Raw genomic sequence first — 15855 nt, 5'->3', positions numbered from 1 at the left:
GAAGTCTGGCAGGGGTGTGAATTCTCTCTTCCCTTCAGGGAGAGGTGAGCAGCACTCACTCCTCCATGCCCCCTTGAAGACTTCACCTGTCCGGAGGGAAGGGAACCTTCAGAGTGTGGGCCTTGGAGGAGCCCATAGCTCATAAGCAAGCGCTGGCTTCCCGGTCACGGCACTTCCTTTTCACTGATGCCTTGCCAGCCCCCTCCCTCTTCTTTCTGTTGAGCCTCCTCAGAGGTTCTAATGAGCAATGTTAAAGGAAGCGAGATCATGATTTGGTGGTTAAGGATTCCGGGCAGGAACCTTGGCTCGGTGCAGCCAAGCCTGGGGTCTGAAATATTTGTCCTGCCTTTTCCTTACCAGAGGGTAAATACAGCCCCTTGCCCTTCCTGTCTCTGAGTTTCCTAACAGATGAAAGGGACAGTTTATCATCTCCAAAGTCTGGTCTCTAAATTTGTGTGGCGAACTTTGGTTTAGAGGTTGGTGGGCCCTGGTTCCCCTCTCTGCAGATCTGCACACAGGAAGCGCTGGCCCTGCGCCCAGGAAGGGGAGCCTGGAGGAGGACTGTCCCTGGGCCACATGGGGAAAATTGACAGGTGCTGACCAATTTCATTATCAAAGCATACCTGTTGCAGCTTTATTTTGATTATGTCTAGGGAAAGATTTTTTTAAATCCTGTTTTCTCTGATTTGGGATGGTAAGAAATCCTTTTGTGAATAATAAGTATGTTATTAATCTTTCTAAATCTTCACAGTTTGATACATTTATAATTTTGCATTTTTATCTCAGAAGTAGAATATCACACAATGCTACTTAAGAACCATATACCTTGGCCAGGCGCAGTGGCTCACACCTGTAATCCCAGCACTTTGGGAGGCCGAGGTGGGCTGATCACCTGAGGTCGGGAGTTCAAGACTAGCCTGACCAACATGGAGAAACCCTGCCTCTACGAAAAATACAAAATTAGCCAGGTGTGGTGGCACATGCGTGTAATTCCAGCTACTTGGGAGGCTGAGGCAGGAGAATCGCTTGAACCCAGGAGGCGGAGGTTGCGGTGAGCCAGGATCACGCCATTGCACTCCAGCCTGGGCAGCAAGAGTGTGGGTTGTGGTGTTTAAATGTTACTTTTAAGGCAGGAGGAGTTTTTGTTTTTGTTTTTGTTTTTGAGACGGAGTCTTGCTCTGTCACCCAGGCTGGAGTGCAATGGCGTGATCTCGGCTCACTGCAACCTCTGTCTCCTGGGTTTAAGTGGTTCTCCCTGCCTCAGCCTCCCAAGTTGCTGGGATTACAGGCATGCACCACCACTCCCGGCTAATTTTTGTATTTTTAGTAGAGATGGGGTTTCACCATGTTGGCCAGGTTGGTCTTGAACTTCTGACCTCAGGTGATCCGCCCACCTCGGCCTCCCAAAGTGCTGGGATTACGGGCATGGGCCACCGCGCCTGGCCAGCAGGAGGATTTTTTCACAAATTGTTGAGTCATGGCTATCTTAATGGAAGACTTCACTTATAGCTTTTGCTTAAAAAGTCTGTCATTGTAGCGATAGCCTTAGGGAAGATGCCTCATCCCTGCCTAACAGATTTTAGGATAGAAAATGGAATTTCTCTTGTTTGTGTGAATCATTGCTTAACCTAAATAATAGTAGTCTCAAATATAAAACAGACCATGATAAAAGTCAAGCATCTTGTTCTAAAATATGTTGGGTATTACAGAGTTTTAAGTGCTTATTTAAGGTGTGTTAAGTTGTTATGTGAGTGACAGATTTACACAGGAGCAAGTCCCTACTAAAGTTGTTTAGTCACCTGCAACCTGATAAACCCCAGGCAGGTTTTTTTCTTTTTCTTCGTATTTTGGTTAACATCTGAAAGGCTTTCATATTCCATCTATTTTTAGAACATTTCGCTGGTTTCCACATGTGACCTTCACTGTGGACTTCAGTATGTCTGTGTGGGTAAGAGTGGCAGTGCACATTTTCATCCATGGTCAGAGAGGCCGCGGATGGTGTTGCAGCCGCCAAGAGGATGAAGCTGCTGCCCATTAAGCGACCCCAGCTCCCAGTTAGAAGCTGCAGCGAGGTTCACAGGTGTCCAGGTGTGCGTCTTAGAATCGAAGGAGCATGGAGGATTCGGAAGGCTTGTGAGTGAGCACCAGACTGTGGAAGGTGCAGGGCCTGAGATTCAGGAGTCAGATCCATAGAGGCCTGTTGGGAAGCTCTGGCTGTGCAGAAGACGAGGTAGGAAGCATAGTCAGCACCTTGAGTTTCAAGCTTTTCTTATTTTTCTGTGCAGATTAAGTCTTCCAGGAAGGCCCAGCCAGTAAAACTAAGGCACACAGAATTTATGGGTGTGGCTGTGCAGCCCCCTGCCCTCCAGGCTCAGCTCTAGCCCCCAGGAATCAGGTTAAATCAGAAATGAGCATGTCCAAAAAGAGAAGGTGCTTGCTTCCTCCTCCTTTTCCTGTGTGTTACTCCCTGCTCTCTTGCCTCTGTCCCCGTGAGGCTTCCTTTAGAATTCCTCTCCCTAGCAGAGTGGCACTCCATGAGATCTCGGAGTGTTGGAGAAGGCTGAGGGGTTGCTTGGGTTTGAGGTAACTGGGATGGGAGTTGGAACCAGTTCATGGCAGAGAGACAAGCCTGCAGCCTAGGGACCATTCTTGTTCAGGCTCTTGGGAGAAAGGCCAGGGCAGCGCAGGCAGCACTTTGACTTGGACGTTTTATTTTTTTTGCTTCTGTTCCACTGTTTTTTCTTGGTAGATGAATGTCTTGGGCATAGAACTAATTTAGTTTTACAGATTTTTCTTTTTAAATAATTTGGTTCCACTTTTCTCCTTTGAAATAGAACTGTCTGTTGAGGGGCTGTGCTTTTTTGTAGAGTGGTAGGAGAGGGTCAAAGGAGAGCAGTTTCAACATCTGCCCTGTGCAGCACACACGGGACAGTCAGCGGCGAGGCGCTCAGCTCCTGCCCGTGGAGGCTTCGGTTGAAGGAACGTCCTGCATATCAGACTCAGTGCAGCAATGCGGGGCAGGCGGAGTGCTCAGCTCCTGCCCACGGAGGCTTCTGTCAAAGGAATGTCCTGCGCATCGGACTCAGTGCAGTGATGCGGGGCAGGCGAGGCGCTCAGCTCCTACACGTGGAGGCTTCAGTTGAAGGAATGCCCCGCGCATCGGACTCTGCAGCGATGCGGGTGTGGGTAGCTTCCTGGGATGTCTTCTGATATTTGATCAGATTGGAAATATCAAGGAACATCTGTTTAGACTTAAAAGTTTGTTTAGTTCCGTTCCTTTAGCGTATGTACTAAAGTGTTAAACGCCCAAGATATTAGATACTGGTTATAGAGCAAGAGTGAAAATACTGGCGTCCTTTCCTTGATTTTGAATTATGAAATATTTAATAGTTAATAGAAAATTTTACTTAGGGCATACAGAAGATTCAGAGGTTAATACAGATGTACCTGCAAACCCACCACCCAGAGGTTGTCCCTTCATCAAAGGAAAGAGAATGCTCGGGATACAGACGAAGCTCCTGTTGTCCCCTCCCGTTTCATCCTGCTACTTTCCTCCCAGTCTTTTTCACTCTCCCTCTACCTTCCCAGAGTTGCTAATGATTTTGAAGATGGTATATATCTTCCCAAGCATGTTTCTCCACTTCTGTAACAGAATTGTTCTGTACGTACATCAGCAGCGCCTCACTCTGGGCGCCTGTGCGGCCTGCTTCACTTGCACAGCACTGTGCAATTGTCTGTGCTGGCTGGTTTATCTCAGCAGCTTCGTAGTGATCCCTGGGTCCCTGCATGGCTCTGTGGCTTACTGTTGCCCTTCGCCTCTGGTTGACGTGTGTGTGGCGTCTGGTTCACTACCACTGTGTTGGAGCCGCCACATCGCTGTGTCATGCTCCTCGGGCCCGTGCTAGCTCTCCTCTAGAGCAGATGCAGCAGACGCTTTCTCTCCAGGGCCAGATTGCAAACATCGTTGCCTCTGTAGCTCATGCGGCCTTTTCACAGCCACTCACCTCTACCCAGATGGTGCAGAAGCAGCCAGAGACAGTATGTGCACACATGGGCTTGACTGTGTTCCACTAACACTTGCCTTAAATACGGCAGGCTGCATTCGGCAGACCTGCTCCAGAAAACATGGCAGGCTGCATTCGGCAGACCTGCTCCAGAAAATACGGCAGGCTGCATTCGGCAGACCTGCTCCAGAAAATACGGCAGGCTGCATTCGGCAGACCTGCTCCAGAAAATACGGCAGGCTGCATTTGGCAGACCTGCTCCAGAAAATGCAGTAGGCTGCATTCGGTAGACCTGCTCCAGAAAATATGGCAGGATGCATTCGGCAGACCTGCTCCAGAAAATACGGCAGGATGCATTCGGCAGACCTGCTCCAGAAAATACGGCAGGCTGCATTTGGCAGACCTGCTCCAGATGCATACCTAGAAGTGGAGTCAAAGAGTTGGCAATCAAGTTCTTTCTTTCTCGTTTTTCTCCCTGAGTTCCATCTGTTTGAGATTTTTTTGAGCCAGGATTTTTTAGCTTTGAAAAATATGTATGGTCATTTGATATTCAAATTTATATACTGAAATTTTCTCTGCACTCTGCTTTGTTCATTAAAACAGCTCTCATGTTTCCTTGCAGAATAAAAGCCGCCCTCATTCTAGGGGAGAATATAATGTTTACAGCACCTTTCAAAGTCATGAACCAGAGTTTGACTATTTGAAAAGTCTAGAAATTGAGGAAAAAATTAATAAAATTAGGTGGTTACCACAACAGAATGCTGCTCATTTTCTGCTGTCTACAAATGGTAAGAATTGTTTTCTAAGTGGCTGTTTGATTTAGTGTTTTATTTTTAATTTTTGTGTGTGTAGATTCCTTTTTATTTTAGAAGTTATTCCTGCTTTAAATTTTTGGGGGGAGGGTAAGTTATCTAGGGTAGCAAGTGATAGGTTGAAAATTCAAAGTATGCAACAAAAACCACACGTGCACTTTACTATGATGTTACTGTGCACGTCTTCACATCTTTATTTATTGTACAAAACACCTCCAATTGGAAATATTCATGTTCAAAGACCCGATAGCTTATAAACCAATATAGGACCACACCGCTTTCGAATACAATACTCAATAGTGATGCATGTTATAGTTTTTCTTTTCATATGGAGAATGAGGTTTTTATTTTCAGATAAAACTATAAAATTATGGAAAATAAGTGAACGGGATAAAAGAGCAGAAGGTTATAACCTGAAAGACGAAGATGGAAGACTTCGAGATCCATTTAGAATCACAGCACTACGGGTATACGTTGCCTTTTCTTTATCCAATGCTGTTCAGAAATTAAGAGTAAACGTTGAAGTCTGCTGTTTGGAGAGTACTGCTCAGTGGAGTACTGTGAGGTCTGCCTCATGATTCATGAAAGTCATTTGCACTCGTGTGTGTGTGTTTAAAAGCAAGGTCTTTCTCCTATTTTCACAAAGGCAAAAAGTCACATGTGGTCCTTAGAAAATACAGCAATACTAAGGGGAAAACTCATATTTAATTCTACAGCAGAAATCTTTGTGGACATACCAACCACCCTTCTCTCTGAAGGTTCAGAACAGCACCTGGGAGGTTGAAGTTCAGATGAAATTCAGAACACTTCACAGGTGAAATAGCACAGGTTGCAGATGGAAAGATGAGCTGTGGGCCACCAAGGTACATTCAGGATGCTTCTCGTGGAGTTTCTCTGGGGTTGGTTTAGGCAGATGCTGATGGTTCAGAACTCTTCACCTGTCCGTCCAGGAGCATCGTTCCTTTTTCATTGTTCAATTGTTTGCTCCATTGTTGGTACCCGCTTACCCCCCCATCCTGCAGCATGAAATCATATTTCATCAGTTCTGATGCCTACATCTTTTCATACTTTAACATTTATGAAATCGGGTAAAACTTAAAACCTCAGTGTCTTATAATTGGCCTGGTGCTACGCACCACAGATGTTGTCTTAAATTAGATGGAACATGGTGAAGGGTGTCCGGCAAACTGGGCTCGAGCCCGGGTGTGTCTTGGTGAGAAACCAGCACCTGTGCAAAGGTGTGTCCCCTGGAAGGAAACCCTGCCTGGTCCCAAGGGAGTGCTGTTACTAGATTTGAAAACCGTTGGTTGGTTGGTTGGTTGGTTGGTTAATTGGTTAATTGGTTGGGTGGTTTGATTGCAGGGGGTGGGTGGGTGGGTGGTTGAGTTGGGTGGTTTGGTTGGTTTTTAATGAGATTTCAGCCCCCGTTACACTATTGTTTATCAAGTGAAGACAGTGAGTAAGCCCATTCCACATTAGTCTTTGAGAGTGCTACAGAGAAGGACACTGTACCGCAGAAGCCTTTCCCTAACACACGTGCCCCTGGGAGTGATGCTGGGTCTGTTCTGATGCCATTTCTCCAGCTTTGCCGTGCGGGGTGGCTGCACCTGGGGTCGTGCATTCCCCAGGAGGAGTGTTCTCAGACTTCTCACATCGATGTTATCACCGTATTTCCTATGAGGTCATCAAAGCGAGAAAGGCTATGGCATTTGCTGAAAATCTAGTTTATAGGGTCCTAATTTGAACCAAGATGTTTTGATCCAAAATGTTGGTGATGTCTGATACACAGTGCTGCTGCCTTTGCACCCCTGAATTAGTGTAAATCACTTTTAGTGACAGTAACACGAGTTGTGCAGTTCCATCATCATGAAACTGCTGATCCTAAAGTAGAAGTGTGATGGGACCCCCGAGGGTGGGCACTTGACCCCCTCCAGCCTTGTCCATCTCTTCTGCAGCCAACACCACCTCCCACCCAGTTACCTGTGCACACCCCACCCTCAGAAACCCCTGTTCCTCCTGATCAGACCCTGCCACAACCCATGAGCTCACGTGCTCATTTTGGGAGAACAGGCCTTTACTAGGCCCAGTCTTGGTTTTATTCAAGGCTGCTTTTGTAGGTTTAGCCTGAATAAAACGGGTATAATTGGTGGCCCTACTGAAGCGTGTGAGAAGTGTAGTTATTTCATTAGTCGGTGCATGGGGAAGAGACCACAGACAGGTAATTCTGTACATTGACTTAGGTCAGTATTTGAGATCTCACCTCTGACAGTTTAGAGTGGGCTATTTATGTATCTGAGCCTAACTGGGTAAGAGTCAGAAATGTTGCTATTTTTAAATTTTTGCTCTTAAATTATTTTAGTGCCAGAAAAGGGATATAATTGAAAGAAGAAATATTGGCCAGGTACGGTGGCTCATACCTGTAATCCCAGCACTTTGGGAGACTGAGATGGGAGGATCACTTGAGCCCAGGAGTTCAAGACCAGCCTGGGCAACATAGCCAGACCCCATCTCTAAAAATGAAACAAATTATTTTATATGCAAATTAAAATTTTTTCAATAAAAGAAGGAATCTTTGTAAGTATTGCAGCTATCATGTGTTTTGATTAATGGGAAACTTGTTAGAGGATTGTGGCAGGTGTATGTTTTTAAGCCTGAACTTGTTAGAAGTGACTCTTCTTGCTCTAGAGAATCCAAGGGTGTGGTCAGCACTAACTGGGTTAAAATGAGGGAAGTCTCACTACACACACTTTTCCAAGTTAATTTTTTACAGAATTCAGCCAGACAAGACTCAGTTGAGAGATTTTTTTTTCCCTAAGCTTTCAAGGCTCTCCCTTTTGGTTTCTAATTACAAGAATAACAAAAAATACTATCATTAATTTTTTGTTTTGATTTTAAAGCTTATGTTTTTCTTCCAGCTGGATGTTAGTGAGACACAGGCCTTTTTCCTTTTTTCATGTGTGGTGCTGTTCCTCACGCCTGAGCTCTCACCTCTGACCACAGGCAGCCTCCAGCCGGAGCCCTCTCCTCTCTGTCCTTTCCATTTCTGTGTGAATTGGGCTTCCCTAGGAGCCTCCCTGACCACAGCACTCAACACAGAGATGGGTGCGGGAGGTACCTTTTACTTTTTAACCTCAAATGAAGTGTAATATATAATACATACCTCCAAATAAGACGTCTGCCCTATAAGTGACCAGCTCCGTGAATGTTTGTAGAGTGGACATGCCCATGTAGCCAGCCCCAGACCAAGAAATGGAACATCCTCAGCTCCCCAGCACCCTGCAGTGCACCCTGCCAGTCCCTGGAGCCGGTGGAGGCTTGCAGGGTTTGCACCGAGAAGCATAGCCCTAGTGCAGTGAGTGGAGGTGTGTGCATCTAGCTGCAAGGAGAGGACAAAGGGAGGGGCTCAGCTGAGCCACCCAGGAGGACTTTGCTGTCCAGCACCTCAGTGTGGCCACTGGAGGACACACAGGAGAGGGAGCCGCAGGCCTCGGTGCCTGGGCAGTTTGTTACCTGCCAGTTGATCTTCTTTTCTTCAGCAGGAACATGTTGACCTCCCTAATGGAAGCAAGGGGGAAGACTTGGAATAGACAGTATTCCATTTTGTAGCGTATTTTCATAACTCTGCTAATTGGTTATTTGGGGGTATTGCCCGTACAGAATTATTACTTAGCCGTGAATATAAACTTGTCCTCTTTCGTTATCTACTGTAAGTATTCTGATTATATGCTGCTGTGATCTTTGTTTTGAATTCCTATTTCCTTCCATTTTTAGGTCCCAATATTGAAGCCCATGGATCTTATGGTAGAAGCGAGTCCACGGCGAATTTTTGCAAATGCTCACACATATCATATAAATTCCATTTCAGTAAATAGTGATCATGAAACATATCTTTCTGCAGATGACCTCAGAATTAATTTATGGCACTTAGAAATCACAGATAGAAGCTTTAGTATCCTTCCTCAGAGGGACACTGGCGTCTTCCCGAGGGTGCACTTTAGATAGTAATTTCTCTTGTTCCTTTATACACGTGTATCTCAGAGTCTAGTCTTGTAAATACCATCGCTGCACAGCGGCCTGTGATACAAGTTCTCTGTGATTTGAAATGTTTGTCTCTAAAAATACAAATTTCTTTCTACCTTTGGGAAAAAGTTATCTGTATAATGGGAATTACCTGAAGTCCACTGCCTGCCTGGTTTAATCAGAGGCAGTTTTAAATAGGCTGCATTTGAAAAACCAACATTATGTGTTCTTTTATTTTTCTAAATTTGCTAATGGATAATAGAAAATACTGGCTTAGGTTAGAGCAGTGTTTAATCACCCATCTGAGCAGCAGCTTCCAGTTAGAACCTGCTTTCTTCCGTGGCTGTGCACGGTCTGGGTGGCCCCAGCCCTCCTCACATGGGCCCCTTTCCAGCCAGCAGCTGGGAGCACGGGGCTTGCTTCGTCTGCAGTCTCTCCAGGGTCCCTGCCATCCTCCCTCTGCTGTCCAGCGGCTTGAGCTGGGGTTCCATGTGGTATGTTGGTTTTCTTAGTTGTTTCAGCTTGAAGGGTGAAACTGGGCCTGCTAGTCTGAATTGGCCCACAGCTGAATTCTGCCCTTTCTTATTTTTTTCAGTTGAAGGATTTCTGTATAGGGCAGCCTGCTATGTTGGATCTGCTCTAACTACACAGAATAAGCTCTTCATGTCAGGAAGAGCAGCATCTTGGAATTCGGCGGCATTCTTGTGTTGTAGTTTTGTATGGGAGTGTGTAATTTTGCACAGATGGTGCTAGCTTGCTTTTCCTATTTCTATGATTAAGTATGTACTGTCTTGCTATTAAGGGCTTTCTGTATAACATTAATAATAGCAGCAAGATGAAAGCGGTGTTCACGTGTCTGGGTCTCCCCCTGGGCCGGGCGTTGCTGTAGTCCGAGTGTGCTCATGCCAATCCTCTTACCAGGCGCTCCTTTGGAATTCGGGATGTGTAACTGGCCTTCTTAATAGCTAATCCCTTAAACCTCACTGCGTGGATTATTTGGCGTCCTATTTCTCGTGACTGAATGTAGACTAATTAAAAACCAGCTGAGCTGAGCACTGTGCCTTAACCACGCACTCCCAGACATCGTGGACATCAAGCCTGCTAACATGGAGGAGCTGACCGAAGTCATCACCGCAGCCGAGTTCCACCCACACCAGTGCAACGTGTTCGTCTACAGCAGTAGCAAAGGGACCATCCGACTGTGTGACATGCGCTCCTCGGCCCTGTGCGACAGACACTCCAAGTGTAAGTGCCTGCATCTTGTTTTTGAGGCTGGCTCCGTCGCCCAGGCTGCAGTGCAGTGACGCAATCTCGGCTCACTGCAAGCTCCGCCTCCCGGGTTCAAGCGATTCTCCTGCCTCGGCCTCCCAAGTAGCTGGGACTACAGGCATGTGCCACCATGCCCAGCTAATTTTTGTATTTTTAGTACAGACAGGGTTTCACCATGTTGACCAGACTGGTCTGACCTCAGGTGATTCCCCTCCCTCGGCCTCCCAAAGTGCTGGGATTACAGGCTTGAGTCACCGCACCCGGTCATGCCTGGCGTCTTTTAAAGCATCTCATTTAGAGCCAGTTGTTCTTCAGACACTCCAAAGACTTAGAGGGTTCTTCCTGTTCCCCAAGTACCTTTGCGCGCCTGGGGAGCCCTCCTTTGCTGGGGCCGTCTGAGAGTGGCTGTGTCAGAGGCTGCTGCTAATAAGTGGAACTCAAGGTCATGCTTCCCACAGGCTTATGGCTGTAGGGTGGGCACGCTTTTGGCACTACTAAGAAGCGGGGTCACTTCTACCCAGAGCCTGGGCGTCTCCTGGGAGGCTGCCAGCACTGGGTCCCACCAAGAGCCACCCATTGCCTCTGCCTCTGTGCATGAGACCTGGGCTGAGACCGCCAGCACACAGGAGGCTGTTCCCAGCTGTTGGAATGAGCTCTGTTCATGTTGAGCTTGGCTGGATTGGAAGCCACTTCCCTGAGCTGAAAGTCTAGCATTTTAATCCAGTGAGCTTTCAAGTTCCTTTTAGGTGAGGGAGGTTCTGGTTTTGTTTTTATTTTTAGCCATAAAGAATGGGCTTGACTTTATAGGGCACTGTAGTCAGCATGTCCCAGGGTCCTGAAACATTGCTGACCCTTCCTCCAGTGCCAGCAGGTAGGCACGGGTCCAGTGACTTCCTCTAACGGGGAAGCCGCCAGTCCGTCCCACCAGACTGAGTCGCTGCTCATGTGCAGCGGCGCCCCCAGTGCCTCGGTGGACTGTGCCCACGGACTGTGCTCAGCAGCCTTTTTGCCTGTTCTCTTTCCTGAGGGTGAGGTGTGTTTTTAAGAGTTTCGTATTTGTACTAGAATTGCTGCGGTGAAGATTAAGTGTTTCATAGCATTTGGCCTGTATCTTAAGCGTAATATTCTTGAGTAAATAATTTCAGATTCCAGTTCTATTTGTCATCAGAGTGATTTATTTGAGTCAATTCTTGGTGTTGGCACAGCTGGCTTCAAGTTAACTGCAGATGCTACGCCAACAAACACACATGCTTCTACATCAAGAAAAAACCTAAAGCAGCTTAAGGTCAAGGAAGCACAAGCCAGGTGCAGTGGTGCGCACCTGTGGTCCCAGCTACCCTGGAGGCTGAGTGGGGAGGATCGCTTGAGCCTGGGAGTTTGAGACCAGCCCGGGCAGCATAGCAAGATCTTGTCTCTTAAAAAAAAAAAAAAAAAGAAAGAAAGGAAGCACATCTCTCCTGGCCTGAAGTTTACAAAACCTTAAAGCATAACTCTATGCTAGGGCAGTCAGTGGCCCAGTGGGGCCGCAGGCTCCTCCGTCTGCCACAGGTGCAGGTAGAGGGAACTCTGTCAAGTTACTGCAGAGAAAGCAAGTTCTGCTGAGGAAGCACCCAAATCTTTCTGTAACTGGGAATCCAGTTTTGTCACAGTAGAACTTGAGTATTCAGTATTGGAGATAAACCTTTGCTGGCTGGCTTTGACCGGCGGGACCATCTTGGTGGTTAAAATCGGGACCACAGCGTTGCCAGTCAAGGTGGTCACTCCTGCAGACCCACCCACAAGCTGTCAACCCTCCAAAGAGCAGGCAGTTCCTTAGAGGCACAGACCGCTGTGTCTGCGTGACCATATAATGCTGTTTGTGTCTTCCTATGATGTGTATGTGATAGGATTTCACGTGCTCGGGCCTGGTGCCATGAGGACGCGGAGACACTCCTACAGGAATGCGGTGGTGCTGAACCTGGCACACATCAGGATACCCCGAGGAGCTCCCACAGATTGCAGTGCCCAGGACCTTGCCTAGAGATTCTGATTCAGGGTCTGGGTGAGACTTGGGTGTCTGCGCTTCTGATGCCCGTCCCTTGTCCATAGCTGGTGCTAGAATGTCTTACCCGAAGCTCTTGCCCACGGAAGTCACAGAAGATCAGAAAACCTAGAGAATCAGAAAGATCAGAAGACCTAGTGTTGAGGCCAAGCCCTTCCAGAGTCTCTGTGAAGGGGCCACGTCCTACTTGAACTTGAAAATGATTTGTTCTCTGATTTTTAAACAGAAGCTGAAAACATTTTATTTTGTTTTTCAGTTTTTGAAGAGCCTGAAGATCCCAGCAGTAGGTCCTTCTTCTCAGAAATAATTTCATCCATATCTGATGTAAAATTCAGTCATAGTGGGCGGTACATGATGACCAGAGACTACCTGTCGGTGAAGGTGTGGGACCTCAACATGGAGAGCAGGCCGGTGGAGACCCACCAGGTCCACGAGTACCTGCGCAGCAAGCTCTGCTCTCTCTATGAGAACGACTGCATCTTTGACAAGTTTGAGTGTTGCTGGAACGGTTCGGATAGGTAAGGCCCGTGTGGAGATGAGCCATCGCCCCAAGCTTGCTGGTTTCCCAGAGTGCAAGGTCAGTGAGGGAGGCGAGCTGTCCTCCAGCGTCAGAGGAGGACCCTCGCTCATAGGGTGTTGTTTTCCAGACCTTTTGATTGATGGATGATAGTATCAAGGTAGAGAAAATAGGATCTCTGAGCAAGTTTTTCACCTAGCTTGTCATTCCATCTGTATTTAGACAAGAAGTACAGCACTAGGTACAGGCCGGCTATGCGTTAAATGCTTAGTGAATGATAGTTTATTACTTTTTATTATGCTGAAGATGAGTGAAAAGGAAGGAAGTGGGGAAGTGATTCACCTCACTGGAATGACCGTGTTGCAGTCTGCCTTTCCTTCTGGAGAGACGTAGATGAAGACACCCCAGAGCCACTGCCCGTCGTGCCCAGACACAGCGTGGTCATGGCTGGTCTGAAACACCGATGTAATTTATGATGTGGTGGTTCTAGTGCCTTGATAATTTATTTTATATACATTCTTTAAAGATACTATGATTAGTGTGGTTGAGAGTTACGTTTTTTTATTATGCAAATGTTACGTTTCAGATGATGGAAGATTATCTTGCACTATTTTTATATAGAATTTTTGTTCAGAATTCAAGAGAACAGAGGAGTCTGCTACTGGCAGTAAGTGACTGACTGGATATTCTGCAAAACCCTCTGGCACGAACACCTAGAAATGCTGGATATGATACAGCACGTGTCTCTTCAGGTGCATAGTTGAGCTCACAGATGAGCAAGGGAAATCTCACAACGGCCAGAAACTAAGAGGGAGCTGAAACCAGAATGGCAGCCTCTGAAGGCGTCTATTCCGAGAGCAGCCTCGCAGCCCCGGCTGGCCTCAGGGGCATCAGCCCATAGCGGGAACCACTGCCTCTGTGAACAGCAGGTTGTGGTGCAAAGCCGAAGCCTTGTCCCACACGAGGTGACTTGCTCACGGTGGCTTTTCCTGTGTGTGCTTGGTAATCTTCAAGAGCTGAAGCCTTGGCCCACACGAGGTGTGGAGTGGGAACAGGGACCCCTGAGGATGGTGTGTCCCTCCACTGGCAGATGGGGTCCAAAGGGCAGTTTGTCTGTCTGAGGCCTTGCATGGGGGTGGCCAGCACTGCCCTGAGAAGTGGAAGCAAAACCTCCCCTCACAAGGGTTTGCAGTTTGGGTTTGTGCCAGCTACGTCATAATCTATAAAATCTCACACTGTGGGGCTTCTGCCTCCACGAGGGCTGTGTGCGGGCATCGTGAGGGACCGGCGTGTTTCCAGCTCTGGCTTCTACTCTGTTTGCAGACTGACCTGCCAGCCTGTAGCATCTCACGGATGTTGACTGAAGACATGAGGTTCCCAGGTCCTCGTGGCACAGCCGGCAGCGTGAGCCTGGGTTCCCTACGGGTGGACACTTGAGGCCGTGGCTGATGCACAGAGCTTGGAGAACCCCACTGCTTTCACAGTGGGCAGTAAACACACCTGCACTTTGACCAGAAGAGACATGACCTCATTCCTCAAGGCCGCTTGCTGGAAGCACAGCCCTGAGAAGTGGCCCAGGTGGAGAGAATGGCGTTGGCAAACTCCGTGAGAGCACACGTGCTGGGTGGCTGCTGCCAACACACCCAGGTTTCTCTGGATTTCCTCACATTAAAATCATCTAAACATGAGCTCACAGGTGAAAATTACCAAGCACATACAGGAAAAGCCACCGTGAGCAAGTCAGCAGAACCATGGCAGAACTGAACCTCCAGGAAGGCAGCTGTTGAGATCCCAAGTTAAAGAAGATAAACTAAGAATGCTTGAGATATTCACAGACTAGAGGAAGGAAACAGCTTGAACCAGGAGCCACATGACCGCTAAACATGACCTGGAGACTGGAAAGGAATCAGAGGGAACATCTAGAAATGACAAGTATGATACATGACCGCCAAACATGAGCTGGAGACTGGAAAGGAATCAGAGAACATCTAGAAATGACAAGTATGATAGATGAAACTGTGTGGGTTTAGCGGCAGGTGCATTTTGGCTAAACAGATCTTGTATTAGTGGACGGAAAGGAAAACCAGAAGAAATGCGGGCTAAAGAGCCAAACAGAAAACAAGAGACACTAGGAACCGTGGAGGCCAGGGTGAGGCACAGCACACGTTTAAACGAAGTGTGGGGGTGTGAGGCTTAAAGTGACAGTGGCCAGCAATTTTCTCTAACTTCTGAAAGCCTGAATACAGAGGATCGGGAGCACAGAAATGCTCATCCATCTCATAATGAAATTGCAGGACACCAAACGCAGAGAGAATATCTTCAATGCACCCAAGGAAGAAACTCAAATTACCTCCAAGAGCAGACACTGACACTGAGACGGCTTTGCCACGGCCACAGTGGGAGCCAGAAGCCGTGTGACAGATCCAGCAAGTGGGACTCCTGACTCTCTACTGCCAGCTTAGAATCAAGCTCTGAAATAGATGCTTGTTCAAGAATCTGCTTGTGATAAAGGCATTTTCAAATGGGAAACAATGTATCACAACAGGAAACTCAGTAGAGCAAGCTGTAAAGGGAGCGTGGCCCTGCAGAAAGGGGCTGAGACAGACAGGCAGGGGAACGCAGCCCGCGGGGAAGAGCAGTGCGAACTGTGAAGCTCTGCCAGCTGGGCGGCCTTAGTTATCTGTGTTGGGGGGAGAAAAATTAGAGCCCTCACCAGCCCCACACAATGAATAAATAAGCTCTGAGTGTTTTTAAGCCTGAGGCATCTTTGTGAGCTCTGGAGACAAGGGCTTCTTTAAGAAGGCCCCAAAAGCCCAAGGAAAACATTAAGAAATTCAACTACATTAAATTTTAAACTTCTTTATATTGAAATTAAAAGTGAAAACAAAATCCACAAAAGGATAATGAACAGAGATTAAGTATCCAGAATAGGTACAGAATTAGGAGTCAACAAGAAGGTGGCAAACAAACTCAGAAAAGAGCAAAAACCATGAATGGGGTTTCGCAGAAATGGAAAAATAAATAGAAATGCTCATCCTTCTTAGTGATCAGCAAGTAAAGCCAGAGGGACGTCCTTTCATGCCCATCAGAATGATGATGGTGTGGGGGAGAGGGTGGAGACCAGTGCTCTCACCCAGTGCCCTTCCTGTGACCTCCTTGGTCTCACCCAGTGCCCTTCCTGTGACCTCCTTG

At 47.3% G+C, this 15855-nt stretch overlaps 1 protein-coding gene across 3 annotated transcripts in view; it reads left to right on the top strand.

The window, feature by feature from the left end:
* PPP2R2D (protein phosphatase 2 regulatory subunit Bdelta) overlaps window positions 1-15855 on the top strand; it is a 59973-nt gene that overhangs the window by 34747 nt on the left and 9371 nt on the right. For 2 of the 3 annotated variants that reach the window (XM_032174918.2, XM_058435890.1), the window contains 5 exons: window positions 4627-4792; window positions 5171-5283; window positions 8588-8765; window positions 9917-10081; window positions 12403-12664. In XM_032174918.2, the coding sequence (XP_032030809.1) occupies window positions 4627-4792; window positions 5171-5283; window positions 8588-8765; window positions 9917-10081; window positions 12403-12664 (884 nt within the window). The remainder of the gene's footprint in view (window positions 1-4626; window positions 4793-5170; window positions 5284-8587; window positions 8766-9916; window positions 10082-12402; window positions 12665-15855) is intronic. The other variant, XM_032174927.2, reaches the window with a different exon arrangement.

This window comes from Hylobates moloch, unplaced genomic scaffold (genome assembly GCF_009828535.3).
Source record: "Hylobates moloch isolate HMO894 unplaced genomic scaffold, HMol_V3 SCAFFOLD_3, whole genome shotgun sequence".
NCBI lineage: Eukaryota > Metazoa > Chordata > Mammalia > Primates > Hylobatidae > Hylobates > Hylobates moloch.
The sequence above is the reverse complement of the archived record's forward strand: the minus strand, read 5'-3'. Positions and strand labels throughout refer to the sequence as shown.